The sequence below is a fragment of the Nerophis ophidion genome, linkage group LG12 (assembly GCF_033978795.1).
Source record: "Nerophis ophidion isolate RoL-2023_Sa linkage group LG12, RoL_Noph_v1.0, whole genome shotgun sequence".
Lineage (NCBI taxonomy): Eukaryota > Metazoa > Chordata > Actinopteri > Syngnathiformes > Syngnathidae > Nerophis > Nerophis ophidion.
The window spans coordinates 5,171,426-5,187,267 of NC_084622.1; the positions used below are offsets into that span (position 1 = coordinate 5,171,426).

Genomic DNA, 15,842 nt, shown 5'->3' on the forward strand with positions numbered 1-15,842 from the left:
ATTTTCAATTGGAGGAAAAAAAAAGTCCTCCTTTCTGTACAAAACCACATGAAAGGGGTTGGTTTTTGGCATATTATGTGTCAAGCTCCCATACTCCTTTTTATACACTTTACAATAAATACATTGGCAGCAAACTCCGTAGCTTGCCAGCTTTATGAGACTCTTATTTTTTTAGCGAAGGCAGGATGAAGCAGCGCTTTTATTGTGAAGGTAGGAATTGTGCAGCCGGTCTTTAGAGTTTTGACGGCAGGTACAGCGCGAGAGTCCATTAAGAAGTGTTTCTCGGCCTCCTCTCAGTCAATTTTTCTTAATAATGATCTGGCAGCGGCCAGCGTCATCTCACAAGACCCTCGGGTGCTGTGAATGTCAATCAAGTGACGAAAATGACTTCTTGGAGAAGATTGATGTTGGCAAATTTTTAGGACTATTTTTTTCATGCCTGGCTGGCTATCGACTGACACATCCTCCGCCATTGACCGGTAGCTTGCGGTCGACGTAATGGGCACCCCTGCTCTAACACAAGTACAGTCTCAAAAAACGTCTGTAATAACGGATCAAATGTATAAAGGAGCAAAGGTAAACTACTTAGCAAATGTATATATCCATCCAACCATCTTCTTCAGCTGGGGCAGCAGCCTAAGCAGGGAAGCCCAGACTCTCCTATCCCCAGCCACTTTGTCCAGCTCTTCCCGGGGAATTCCGAGGCGTTCCCAGGCCAGCCGGGAGACATAGTCTTCCCAACGTGACCTGGATCTTCCCCGTGGCCTCCTACCGGTCGGACGTGCCCGAAACACCTCCCTAGGGAGGTGTTCGGATGGCATCCTGACCAGATGCCCGAACCACCTCATCTGGCTCCTCTCGATATTACTTTGAGTTCCTCCCGGATGGCAGAGCTTCTCACCCTATCTCTAAGGGAGAGCCCCGCCACCCGGCAGAGATAACTAATTTCGGCCGCTTGTACCCGTGATCTTGTCCTTTCAGTCATAACCGAAAGCTCATGACCATAGGTGAGGATGGGAACGTAGATCGACCGGTAAATTGAGAGCTTTGCCTTCCGGCTCAGCTCCTTCTTCACCACAACGGATCGATACAGCGTCCGCATTACTGAAGACGCCGCACCGATTCGCCTGTCGATCTTACGATCCACTCTTCCCTCACTCGTGAACAAGACTCCGAGGTACTTGAACTCCTCCACTTGGGGCAGGGTCTCCTCCCCAACCCGGAGATGGCACTCCACCCTTTTCCGGGGGAGAACCATGGACAAATGTATATATAATGTATATAATCTCACTCCTATCCTTTAATATTTGCATATCCACATCAGGGATCCACTGCGGTATGCCAGGAATTTGAACTGTGGGGCGAACAATGATCTTATCAATCTGATTGTTTTCCCATTAACCTCCATCGGAAACTCTTTTTCTTGGAAATGTATTAGTACTTGACGAGATAGATGTCCTTGCCTGGACCCTTTTAAGTGTCCCCAATAAACGGTCGGGTTATTTCAATTTTGAAAAGGTTTTTCCGTCGTTTTCACTTGTGATGCTGCCGCTGGGGTTGAATCTTAGCTCCACAACACAAACCTTAATGCGTGTGACTGGATCCTGTCTATTTTCCCAAGTCATTTTTTTTGGTGCAAACTGATAAATGATGCAGCCATAATCAATTACAGATCAAATTCTTTCAGTGCCAGTCTATGAGCCTCTCGATCTTCTCCCCTCATAATACTCAACACATTTGTACTTTTCTCCACAATTTTACGGACATGGATTGGCCAGTTTATACGTTCAGTAAATCATACTCCTTAATATTTAAAAATGTGTGCGTCTTTTATATCTTAGCCATAAAGTTACATTCGAAGCTCTTTTTGAACCTTCCCTTTTGTAAAATTCATGACTTTAGTTTTACCAACTGAACATTTTAAACCCTGAATCTTCCTTTCTGTATTTTTACCTCTCTTTCACATCACTCCATCATGTACAGAAATAACTTCCATGCCCCACTAATCCATGCACTTTACATTAAACACTTCATTTATTATGAATGAGAACAGTACTGGACTTATTATATTCACTTTCCACTTCATATTTTCCACTGTATTCATTCTCAGTTTTTACTAAATGTTCCTGCTTGTTGACAATGATGGGCAGTAATTAACTACACTACATTTTCCAGTAGCTTCGCAGTAGCTTAGCTACTTTTTAAACAAGTAGCTTTTCCTGTTGCTTAGCTACTTTTAGGCCCCTTCTACACTAAGGTAATCCAGGCTATGTCACACCTAACCTTATCCTTGTCCACACACAAAAAATGCCACCATTTAAGACATACTTGCCAACCCTCCCGATTTTCCTAGGAGACCCCCAAATTTCAGTGTTTGCACATCGATAGTGGTTTAGTGGATTAATTTGGAATATGGAGTAGGTGAGGGTGGATCGTGTATAGTTTGTGATTTCATTGATATGATCAATCGGGTACAAGGGAAAGGGTACTTGCTGACTTGCGTTGACAGTTGCAGTGGTTGGCGGGAGGCAGCCTCAACCTCAGAAGAGGATGCAAAATCAGTAATTAAATGGCTTGTTGGTGACCTAATAGCCCGACATTGTTTCCCCAAGGAGATTGGGTCAGATAACGGCACCCATTTTAAAAAAGATGTTCACTTAGCCTTGGTCAAAAAGGCTCGCGGACTAGAGCACAGGTTCGGTTCGGTGTACCATCCTCAGTCCCAAAGGTAAGGTCAAGAGAATGAACAAGAATCAAAACAAGTTGGCTAAAATCTGTGCACTGACCAAATTGAATTTGATTGACATGGCCATTAGCGTTATTGATCATTCCAATGTCTCTGAATAAAACTGTTTTTACGGCTTTTAAATTTTTCACCCTATGAACTGCATACAGATCAGCCCTTCCCAGGACCAGCAGCTCCCCTGGAAGGAGGAATCAGCGTGAGACCAAAATGGTATGTTTACAAAATGCAGAATTACGTGCCAGTTCTTCTGTGCAGATTCGAGGATGACAGCCCGCCACTCCAAATTCCCTTTCGCCCGCTGAGAGTGTCAGGGTCAAGGTCATCAAGCGCAAGTGGACGGAGCCCAGGTGGACCGGTCCCTCCAAGGTCGTGGAACAGACTTCTCACGCCCTTCGACTGGCTGATCTCCAGCAGATGCCACTGCCGACATCGCCACATCACCTGCCCCACTCAACTCCCTATCAGAATTTACACACTCATAGTTTTACAGTAACTTACACACACATAGTCTCACAGCCCAGAAGACGACGTCGAGAGAGATCTCCCCCCGTTGAGATGCCGTCTACCGTCGTGTAGATCTACCAGACCTGCTCAACTGCTGTATCATATACCCTTACTTGAGACCAACCTATGTACTCGATGTTATCCAACTTTTCTTACTTGTTTTCAGCATAACTATTGGTGTCGTTACAATAAGGGAAAAGTTTGATGTTGATCCCCGTTTTGTTACCTAAATTACTCTGATTTTGATAGACGAAAGGCAGGATGTTACACCCAGTAGTATTCCCTGACAGTGTTGTGGGACATGCGCATTCTGCGTCTCCCTCCGCTACGAGTCCAACCTGAGGACCCGCTGACAGCGCATTCCAGACACGCCCCTGCACTCATCAAGCGGACCGCGCCCACTCTTTGCCACAGCCGGCCGCATTACACACCTGTGACTGATGACGAGGAGCTGCTTAAGAGACCAGTGGACCTAGGGATCCTTGCAGGAACTTAGTTCTCTGTTAAAGTACAGTAAGCGATCATCCTGCATTATGCAAATCCTGTTTTCCTTGTGTTCAGTCTCTCCGTGGTTCTCAGTGTCTTTTCCCGTGTCCCCGCAGAACTCTCCGTCACCTGCAAAGTGAGCTGTGCATCTCACTCTTCCCCGGATCTCCTTCGTCCTCGGATTGCTTCCTACGTCCCTCGACTCCTCGCTTCCTTGCACGGACTACCCTGCCTGTCTTGCCCTTATTGGACTGCATCGCTTCTCTCAACACGCACCTCCAACACTTTGGTAAGACACTCCAGTTAACCTACACACATAGCCTCACACCACATACACTTTTGAATCTATAGTTCACATTCCATTCCCTTAGTTCGTTTTCTATTGTTTGATTATTATAGATATGTGATTTAACATTTATATATATATATATTAAATCTCTATAAACTACTGCCACCTGGTGTCCGTTTGCCGTCACGTCCTTAGTAAACCATAACAGACGGACTGTTACTTGGGCTTGTTCTACTGTCCTTGTGCCTCAGTCCTTCCTTCCCGACGACAGTGACTGACAAGTGTCTTAGAACATATGGCGGACTTGAAATACCGGTAGACTGGTTCAAGGGGGACAGCGAGACTTACTTTTTTGAACTGTGCAGTGTGGTTGATTGCGAGGGACATAACACCAATTGCCGTGGTAGTAAACTCTATCTTTGTTATGACTCAAACCTGAGCTATTGGTGTTGGAAGCAGAATACATCCTTGAAAGGGCGTTAACTATCTCTGCCGCCTCTGTAGCGCCTGTAGTGCCACGCCACCTCGGTGACGTTTCAAAGGCTCTCACATCTGTGTATACTAATGACATCACCACTGAAGACCTGGTAGCTTTGACCCTAGGAGCGGGTGCAGGCAACCTGTGGCTCAGGTGGATGACTAGCATGGCCAAGAGCCAAAATATGGGTGACTGTGTAGCTTGTCCCGCTGGACGTCCCTTTCCCCACACGTCCCCTTTTTAGTTGACTGACACAAATGGCTCAAACTCCCTTATGTCCTTGTTTTCTGAACCCATGCCACCAGGTGCAATTTGTTGGCTAGTTTGTGCCCTCCTGTTGACAATTCCACCCGACTTCTTCCCTTTGTGGCCCAAATGTCAAAGTTTGTTGTTGGCGAACCCCAAGATGCAGAGAAGGAGGCAGGCATTGAATAAGGAAACATGGTTTTAATATAAAATACTAGAACAAAACCAAACAAAGGGTACAAACAAAAAGCACGCACGTGGGCGGATAACAAACTAAGAGAGCTAGCATGGGAGCTAAAAAACTAAAAGGAACTTTAGCATGGAAAACAGAAGTCAGACTTGTACTTAGAAAACAAACTGGAAGCAGGGAACAAAAGACAGTAAGCTAAGAACTGCTATCAAACATAGCTTACCGCAACACTGCATTGACACGGCAAGATACGACACGACAGGTAGCAATGACAAGTGCGACATGCTATACAATAATCCAGCAGTGACTGGATGGAAAGACAGGTCTAAATAGGAGCGGACTGATTGACACCAGGTGTGACCTGGTGCCAACCAGCCGCGGCTGAGGGGGAACACAGCACTCAGGGACGAAGACAGGAAACCAACAAAATAAGAGAGCTGACAGGAAACACTACACACACAGAGGAAACAAAGACAAATGCCGAGGAAAAAACTAAAACATAGTCAAACTGTCACAGGCAAGCCTGACACCACAAGCTGAATTACACGTGTTTTCAATTCACAGGCCCCTCTTCGTCCCCCAACAAATTGGGTGACATTGACCCTTCCTGGTGCACCACACTGATAGATGGCTCAAATATAGGCCCCTTGGGCACAGGCTGACTTTTTCTGGTATTGTGGGGAGCACAGATTGTGCATTAAAATCCTGACGTCAGCCGTTGGACTTTGTGCTATGGTTAGACTGGTGACCCCACTCACCCTAGTGGGTACCAAATTAACACTCCCTGGAACTCCTGTTTCAACGGCCTCTTTAACTTCCCGCCGACACCGCCATGTTCTATCTAGTAGGACTGTAATGGGATCCTTTGATTTGATGAGAAACCCTGATGGTGTTTACTTTGATGCAATAGGGCAACCAAGGGGGGTCCCCGCAAACAACATAAATTGTGGTGTGAATCCTGTGCAGGTTTCGAGAACCTTCCTACCATTGGTGCTATTTTCCTTGTGACTGCTACTAAAAATGTAGAACGCATAAACTATGTTTTTTAGAATCTGTTGAGACTCATCAACCTGACTCATGACGCTGTTGAGGGACTTGCTGAACAACTTGCCCCGACATCCTTCATGACCCTCCAGAACCGCATAGCCCTTGACCGCATCCTTGCCAAGGAAGGTGTGTGTGCAATGTTTGGTGACCAATGCTGTACCTTCATTCCTAACAACACTTCCCCCGATGGCTCGGTCCAGAGTGCTTTAGAGGGCCTCGAAGCCCTGTCTATGGAATTTACTGAAGTTTCCGGTGTCTTTGACCCCTTCAAAGATTGGCTCCAAGGCACCTTTGGCAGGTGGACTGACCTAATTAGGTCTCCTGGTCTCCATTGGAGTTTTCTTGGCCATCATGCGGTTGCTTTATCGCCCCTTGCGCTAGGACTCTATGCACCCGCATCATTGTTAGAGCCGTAGAAGGTCAACCCCACCCTGTTTCTTGGTTTGCTATGTCTTTGAAGGGGGTAGAGCAAAGTGGTGACTTTCGAGAATTGCGGGTTTCCCTTGCTGACCATGACGACTTTGACGTGGACTCCCTCAATCTATCTCCTATGTAACTATGCTTTTATTTTATTGCTAACTTGCTAAAACTTTAATGTGGGGCGTGCTTTAGAAGTTTTGTACAAACCCCGTTTCCATATGAGTTAGGAAATTGTGTTAGATGTAAGTATAAACGGAATACATTGATTTGCAAATCCTTTTCAACCTATATTCAATTAGATGCACTACAAAGACAAAATATTTGATGTTCAAACTCATAAACTTTATTTGTTTTTGCAAATAATAATTAACTTAGAATCTTATGTCTGCAACACGTTCCAAAAAAGTTGGGAAAGGGCATGTTCACCACTGTGTTACATCACAATTTCTTTTAAAACACTCAATAAACGTTTGGGAACTGAGGAAACTAATTGTTGAAGCTATGAAAGTGGAATTCTTTCCCATCCTTGTTGTATGTAGAGCTTCAGTCGTTCAACAGTCCGGGGTCTCCGCTGTCGCATTTTACGCTTAATAATGCGCCACACATTTTCGATGGGAGACAGGTCTGGACTGCAGGCGGGCTAGGAAAGTACCCGCACTCTTTTACTACGAAGCCACGCTGTTGTAACACGTGGCTTGGCATTGTCTTGCTGAAATAAGCAGGGGTGTCCATGATAACGTTGCTTGGATGACAACATATGTTGCTCCAAAACCTGTATGGACCTTTCAGCATTAATGGTGCCTTCACAGATGTGTAAGTTACCCATGCCTTGGGCACTAATGCACCCCCATACCATCACAGATGCTGGCTTTTGAACTTTGCGCCTCTAACAATCCGAATGTGTTTTTCCCTCTTTGTTCTGGAGGACACCACGTCCTCTGTTACCAAATATAATTTGAAATGTGGACTCGTCAGACCACAGAACACCTTTCCACTTTGCATCAGTCCATCTTAGGTGAGCTCGGGCCCAGCCAAGCCGGCTGTGTTTCAGGATATTGTTGATAAATGGGTTTGGCTTTGCATAGTAGAGTTTTAACTTGCACTTACAGATGTAGCGACCAACTGTCGTTACTGACAGTGGTTTTATGAAGTGTTCCTGAGCTCGTGTGGTGATATCCTTTACACACTGATGTCGGTTTTGATGCAGTACTGCCTGAGGGATCAAAGGTCCTTAAAATCATCGCTTACGTGCAGTGATTTCTCCAGATTCTCTGAACTTTTTGATGATTTTACAGCCTGCAGATCGTAAAATCCCTAAATTCCTTGCAATAGCTCATTGAGAAAAGTTGTTCTAAAGCTGTTCGACAATCTGCTTACAAATAGATGACCCTCACCCCATCCTTGTTTGTGAATTACTTAGCATTTCATGGAAGCTGCTTTTATACCCAATTATGGCACCCAACTATTCCCAATTCGCCTGCACACCTGTGGGATGTTCCATATAAGTGTTTGATGAGCATTCTTCAACTTTATCAGTATTAATTGCCACCTTTCCCAACTTCTTTGTCACGTGTTGCTGGCATCAAATTCTAAAGTTAATGAATATTTGCAACATCAAAAAAATGTTTATCAGTTTGAACAAATAAATAGATAGATAGATAGATAGATAGATAGATAGATAGATAGATAGATAGATAGATAGATAGATAGATAGATAGATAGATAGATAGATAGATAGATAGATAGATTGTGCTTTATTGATTCTTTCAGGAAAATTAAATTACCAGCATATATGTAGCCCTAAATCACTAGTGTCTCAAAGGGCCGCACAAACCACAACACAAACCACAACGTAAACCACAACGACATCCTCGGTAGGCCCACATAAGGGCAAGGAAAACTCACACCCAGTGGGACGTCGATGACAATGATGACTATGAGAAACCTTGGAGAGGACCGCATATGGGGACCGAAAGCAATGGATGTCGAGCGGGTCTAACATGAAACGTGAAAGTTTAATCCATAGTGGATCCAACACAACTGTGAGAAGTAGTAGTGTGCTTGCGTTAACCTTGGAGCTGTAGGAATGAGTAGACTAGCCATAACTCTTTCCTTATCTCTCCCTGGCCGGCAGAAGAAGAGATATGGGGATTCGCTCTGAAAGGGGGATGGCGTATGGAAAAAGACAAGACTTCCGGGGTGTCTTCAGATCAACTTGGGCGATGCGATTTGAATGTGTTGTTCATAAATTGGTCTCTCCAAAGCTTTGGAATAAATTGCAAAATAACAATTCTATTCCTGGGTTTCATTTAAAATAACCTTATGTGTCATCAAAAGAACTTGGGATTGACCAGCAACTTAAATTCCCTCGGAGGAACATCTGTTCCAAACGCAACAGTAACAAACACAAGAATGAGGGTGAGTGTGTGTGTGTGTGTGTGTGTGTGTGTGTGTGTGTGTGTGTGTGTGTGTGTGTGTGTGTGTGTGTGTGTGTGTGTGTGTGTGTGTGTGTGTTTGTGAAAAATTGAATACAACCACAAAACACCAGCTGTAACTTTGGTTCAATTAGCAAAATCAATACAAAAACTGGTACAAACCTTTAGGGGACTGACAAGCACGTGTGTGTAAAATGCGAGCGGGGTTAGATTAAAATTAAACCATCATGACAAAAGGTGTAATCATATATTCACAATTATAAATGGACAATTTAAATGAGCGTCAAGTAGTAAAAAAAAAAGTACCTTCTTTTCTCGTCATCTGCCAAGGGATCTTCTGTCCTGATTGAGACAAAAAGCACATGTCAGCGCCAAGCCTTCTTACAAGTGCACTCCTGTGCCGTGATGCATGAGCAACAATTACAGGCTTCACTTGCCTTGTTTTAATTTGACCATTTTGTGTTAGAGGAAGTAAAGACTATACGGAGATGCAATAGATTTGTCATGTGGAAATAAAGGAGAAAATTAAAAGAAAAAAAAACAAAGTGTAAAAAAAATACCGATCTAAAAATAATAGGCAAATTTTAAAAAAGAATACAATAAACACAGAGACTAAAGATGAACAAATACCTGACAAACATTGTATAAAACAGTGGTGTGCCGTCAGGGCCAGCAAGGCCTTCTCTGCTGGCCTAACAACCAGAAATCATGATCATAATTAAAGCTAAAAATGATTTTTTATTTACTTTCCCTAAATATATAAACATAGTCATATTCTCTCATATTATGCTCCTTCCAGTGCTGTTGTTTTTAGGTTATAGAGTTTTTATCCAATCAGAATTCAGCTAGTTTATGTTGCCATGCTGTACGAAATCTGCCCGAGGCCTTCAGAATCAACAATGCAGGCGTCCGTCACAAATATTTGGCAGACAGTTGCCATAGCCAATCAGATCACGAGTTGTTATCAGTAAGGTTTTTCTAGATGGCCTAAAGCAGATATATATTGTGATATTATGAGCTAGGTCAGGGGTGCCCACACTTTTTCTGCAGGCGAGCTACTTTTCAATTGACCAACTCGAGGGGATCTACTTCATTTATATATATCATTTATATTTATTTATTTATGAAAGAGACATTTTTATAAACAAGTTAAATGTGTTTAATGATAATACAAGCATGTGTAACACATATAGATGTCTTTCTTTCACGAAGACAAGAATATAAGTTGGTGTATTACCTGATTCTGATGACTTGCATTGATTGGAATCAGACAGTAATGATGATAACGCCCACATTTTCAAATGGAGGAGAAAAAAATGTGTCCTTTCTGTACAATACCACATGAAAGTGGTTGGTTTTTGGCATCTAATTCATCCAGCTTCCATACACCTCACAAGAAAAACATTGGCGGCAAATTCCGTAGCTTGCTTGATTGACATTCACGGCACCCGAGGGTCTTGTGAGATGACGCTGGCTGCCGCCAGTTCATTATTATGAAAAAATGACAGAGAGGAAGGCGAGAAACACTTTTTATTTCAACAGACTTTCGCGCCGTCCCTTCCGTCAAAACTCTAAAGGCCGACTGCACATTTCCTATCTTCACAATAAAAGCCCTGCTTCATGCTGCCTGCGCTAACAAAATAAGAGTCTCGGAAAGCTGGCGTGCACAAGTGATTTGCACGCCAGCTTTCTGAGGGATCGCTTGTGCACGCCAGTTTTCCGAGACTCTGTATTTAGTTAGCGCAGGCAGCATGAAGCAGGGCTTTTATTGTGAAGATAGGAAATGTGCAGTCGGCCTTTAGAGTTTTGACGGAACGTACGGCGCAAGAGTCTGTTGAAATAAAAAGTGTTTTCTAGCCTTCCTCTCGGTCAAATTTTCATAATAATGATCTTGCAGCAGCCAGCGTCATCTCACAAGCGCCTACGGTACCGTGAATGTCATTTAAGTGACGTCTTGGTGAAGATTGAAGATCACTCATTTTTAGGTCTATTTTTTTTAAAAGCCTGTCTCGAGATCGACTGACACACCCCCCGCGGTCGACTGGTAGCTCGCGATCGACGTAATGGGCACCCCTGGTCTACAACATTTGTAGCAGACAATTATATTTTTGTCGACAATAGTCGTGACGTCATCACAAGTTTTTAGTGTGTCACTCCCAAAAACATGGGCAAGGGCTAAATGTTAAGTGAGAGGATATTTCTTCTTATTCTTGTTTAAAACATGAATACTTTGCTCATTTTGCAAAGTGGACCTTGTTTTTATGGCAGTACACATGTGATACGCCAGCATTTAAAAACCTGATATTGGACATTTGGAGGGAGGATGTGGTCTCAACCTCCGTAGTTAGAGTGTTAGCTTCTATTTTGCTAGAATACTAAACAAGTGTTTTGTGAAAAATAACTTGAACTATCATTTTTGCCAAAGTCAGCCAGCTAAATTATGTCTACATCAATTCAAGTATCTTATAAAGCAGCGTCAATTTGCAATGACGTGAAAAAGATACTTTAACAAACGCGAACCGCACACACAAACGCACACACACACACACACACACACACACAAACACACACACCTTATTCAAATATGCAATGGGGAGAAAAAAAAAACTGTGGGCGGCCCACAGTTTTTTTTAGGCCCACAGTGGGCCTCAAAATGTACCCAGGGCCACACTTTAGACACCCCTGGAATAATTTAAAGGGGAACTGCACTTTTTGGGTGAAATTTGCCTATTGTTCACAATCATTATTAGAGACAAGAACACACGTCTTTTTTTTAAAGATTCTAAAGATGATAAATAATTGAAAAAATTTAACTAATTGTAGTCACTGTTGTCACCCTCCAGCAACATTTTATATACACGCTGCACGTATATATATATATATATATATATATATATACATATATATATATATATATATATATATATATATATATATATATATAATGTAGTAACAGACACCTTCATAACAATAATACGTACATAATAATATGTACAATTTGCACACTGCAAGTATATATAAATATATATATATATATATATATATATATATATATATATATATATATATATATATATACCTCCAAAGACATACACCTGGGGATAGGTTGATTGGCAACACTAAAAGGTCTCTAGTGTGTGAATGTAAGTGTGAATGTTGTCTGTCTATCTGTGTTGGCCCTGCGATGATGAGGTGGCGACTTGTCCAGGGTGTACGTTGCCTTCCGCCCGATTGTAGCTGAGATAGGTGCGAGCGCCCCCCGCGACCCCAAATGGGAATAAGCGGTAGAAAATGGATGGATGGATGGATATATATATATATATATATATGTATATATATATATATATACATATTAAAGATGCGCGGTTGGCGGTTGAACCAATTCGGAAATATATATACATAGTTAAATGTTGTTACCCATATACGAAAAACGACCAGCACTTTTTGAAACAGTCAATTATTCATCAGGCACTGCAGCACAACACAACACAACAGAAGAAGAAGAAGAAAAGAAAAAGACGGCAACGCTGGCAGCAAACGTGGTACGCGACAAACTAAAAACTTCCATCTCGACGGATCAGCAGAAGAAAATCTACTTTCCTTTTGGGGGAAACAGGGACAATCATTCCCACGACTACAACACCTTGCCAAGAGAATCCTATGCGTCCCAGCAACAAGTGCCGCAAGTGAGTGCTCCTTCAGCGCAGCAGGGCGCATTTTAGAAGCCAGGCGCTCTCGCCTGAATCCTGGCACTGTAGATGCCATTTTATTCCTGCATAGTGCTAAAAAATCAAAAAAAGTAAGTAGACATATGGTTGGATATGTTAAATGAATTAACCTTCATTACCTAGGCCAGGGGTGCCCACACTTTTTCTGCAGGCGAGCTACTTTTCAATTGACCGACTCGAGGGGATCTACCTCATTTATATATATCATTTATATTTATTTATTTATGAAAGAGACATTTTTGTAAACAAGTTAAATGTGTTTAATGATAATACAAGCATGTGTAACACATATAGATGTCTTTCTTTCACAAAGACAAGAATATAAGTTGGTGTATTACCTGATTCTGATGACTTGCATTGATTGGAATCAGACTGTAATGATGATAACACCCCCATTTTCAAATGGAGGAGAAAAAAAGTTGTCCTTTCTGTACAATACCACATGAAAGTGGTTGGTTTTTGGCATCTAATTCATCCAGCTTCCATACACTTTACAAGAAAAACATTGGCGGCAAATTCCGTAGCTTGCTTGATTGACATTCACGGCACCCGAGGGTCTTGTGAGATGACGCTGGCTGCTGCCAGTTAATTATTATGAAAAAATGACAGAGAGGAAGGCGAGAAACACTTTTTATTTCAACAGACTTTCGCGCCGTCCCTTCCGTCAAAACTCTAAAGGCCGACTGCACATTTCCTATCTTCACAATAAAAGCCCTGCTTCATGCTGCCTGCGCTAACAAAATAAGAGTCTCGGAAAGCTGGCGTGCACAAGTGATTTGCACGCCAGCTTTCTGAGGGATCGCTTGTGCACGCCAGTTTTCCGAGACTGTATTTAGTTAGCGCAGGCAGCATGAAGCAGGGGTTTTATTTTAATTTTCCTGAAGGAACTCTCCTGAAGGAATCAATAAAGTACTATCTATCTATCTATCTTTTATTGTGAAGATAGGAAATGTGCAGTCGGCCTTTAGAGTTTTGACGGAAGGTACGGCGCGAGAGTCTGTTGAAATAAAAAGTGTTTCTCGCCTTCCTCTCGGTCATATTTTCATAATAATGATCTTGCAGCAGCCAGCATCATCTCACAAGACCCTCCGGTACCGTGAATGTCATTTAAGTGACGCCTTGGTGAAGATTGATGATCACTAATTTTTAGGTCTATTTTTTTTAAAAGCCTGGCTGGAGATCGACTGACACACCCCCCACGGTCGACTGGTAGCTCGCGATCGACGTAATGGGCACCCCTGACCTAGGCTATACCAAATAAGCTCATGTCTATTGAGTTCGGTCAGCTGAATAATTTTGATGGTTACGTGTTGTTTGGGCGCACTACAATGCAAAGGAATTAAGGCAATTGAGTTGTTTATTGTGTTTTTTTTCTATTCGAGATATACTATGTGTTAACTGTTTGGCCTCGCTTTCAAGTGAAGCGCAAATCCGATTGGCAACAATGTAAGGCTATTTAGCCTGCTTTGTTTGTCGCGACCGTCTATTTTCATTATAATTCAAGTTTGATGATAAAGTGCAGTCTGATGGGTTTGATTTCCCACTTTCAGTTATTTGCCTTTGCCAATAAGTTGCAGGTATCCATCCAACCATTTTCTACCTCTTATTCCATTTTGGGGTCGCGGGGCGTGCTGGCGCCTATCTCAGCTACAATTGGGCAGAAGGCGGTGTACACACTGGACAAGTCGCCATCTCATCACAGGGCCAACACAGATAGACAGACAATATTCACACTTACATTTAAACACTAGGGCCAATTTAGTGTTGCCAATCAACCTATCCCCAGGTGCATGTCTTTGGAAGTGGTAGGACGGAACCCACGCATTCACGGGGAGAACATGCTAACTCCACACAGAAAGATCTCTAGCCTGGGATTGAACCCAGGACTGCAGGGCCTTCGTATTGTGAGGCAGACGTACTAACCCCTCTGCCACTGTGAAGCAAAGTTTTTGCCTCTTTGAACTGTAATTTGACCCCCTTAAAATGCTTCAAAGTGCAAGTTAACGCTCTACTATGCAAAGCAAAAGCCATTTATCAACAACATCCAGAAAAGTCGAGCTGTAATTTGACCCCCTTAACATGCTTCAAAACTCACCAAATTTTACACACACATCAGGACTGGCAAAAATTGCCATCCAATAAAAAACCAAACCCCAAAAATCTAAATTGCGCTGCTGTTAGGAATGTCGTAGAGACATGAAACAAAAACCTCTATGTAGGTCTGACTTAGACAAGGCTTGAGTGGCGGGGGCAGCAGCCAAAGCGGACCCGACCGACGCTGCTTGCAGATTTAATTTATTATTATTATTCATTTAATTTATTTTTGTTTGAAAAGGGATGACATACATATGTTATTGTATAATTTAAGTTTGCCCTTCCTCGTCCCTATCTGAGCATTATAACATTAACAAGTTAATATTCATTGAAATAAATTCAAAAGATTTTTTTACCTAACGAAAATATAGGCCTAGTCTTTCTAAAACATTTCTTTAACTTCTTAAAAGCATCGATCAGCTTGCCGCAACTGCGCACACAAAGTGTGAGGAACGCATTCCTGCTCTGAGGGCATTGGCAACAATGGTCAACACTTTCTTATAGGAAATGACAATAATATTATAATAATGATAAATAATGTTATCACGCATTAATATCTCTTAGCCACTAATGCGTGGCCAAGAGATATTAATGCGTGGCGCGCATTAAATGTCTCTGCTGCATTGGATCAGTCTCCTTTCTTTAACAGGCAAAAGCGTCTAACCTCACTAATGCCTTGCATCGTCTATATTAGATGTATAACAACAGGCGGGTGTGGATTTGATAAAATGTTGGTTCGGGTGGATGACAACTTTTGTGATGCGGTTGTGGATGAAATAATTGCCTATCTGCGCATATTTAATCCATATATACACACATATATATATATATATATATATATATATATATATATATATATATATATATATACATATATATATATATATATAAAATGTAGTAATGGACACCGTCATAACAATCTGTAATATGTTATTTTAAAGTGCCATGCTGTCAGGGGAGGCAAGTGAGGCAGTGCCTCACCTGCCACCAGGTGGTTTAACCATGAAATGTTCCAAAACCAAGTAATAGAATGAAATCAATTGTAATATTTCTCTTTTGGTTTATGCTTTTACTGTGATTTTGGTGTCGTTCCTGTATATTTTGATAAGTTTCATGGTCAAAATCACGGAAATTCCATGTTTCCTGATCAAAACAATGCAGCAGACGGGAAATGAGGCA

The 15,842-nt window shown here is 42.2% G+C and overlaps 1 protein-coding gene across 2 annotated transcripts in view; it reads right to left on the bottom strand.

Moving 5' to 3' along the window:
• The window catches only part of LOC133562905 (uncharacterized), a 205,273-nt gene that overhangs the window by 119,506 nt on the left and 69,925 nt on the right, over positions 1–15,842 (bottom strand). Inside the window, exon 3 of one of the 2 annotated variants that reach the window (XR_009808941.1) lies at positions 9,148–9,178. Coding sequence is in view for 1 of the 2 variants with exons in the window: in XM_061916728.1 (XP_061772712.1) it covers positions 9,148–9,183 (36 nt within the window). In the remaining variant the exon portion in view is untranslated. Of the gene's footprint in view, positions 1–9,147; positions 9,184–15,842 lie in introns of both variants that reach the window. The other variant, XM_061916728.1, reaches the window with a different exon arrangement.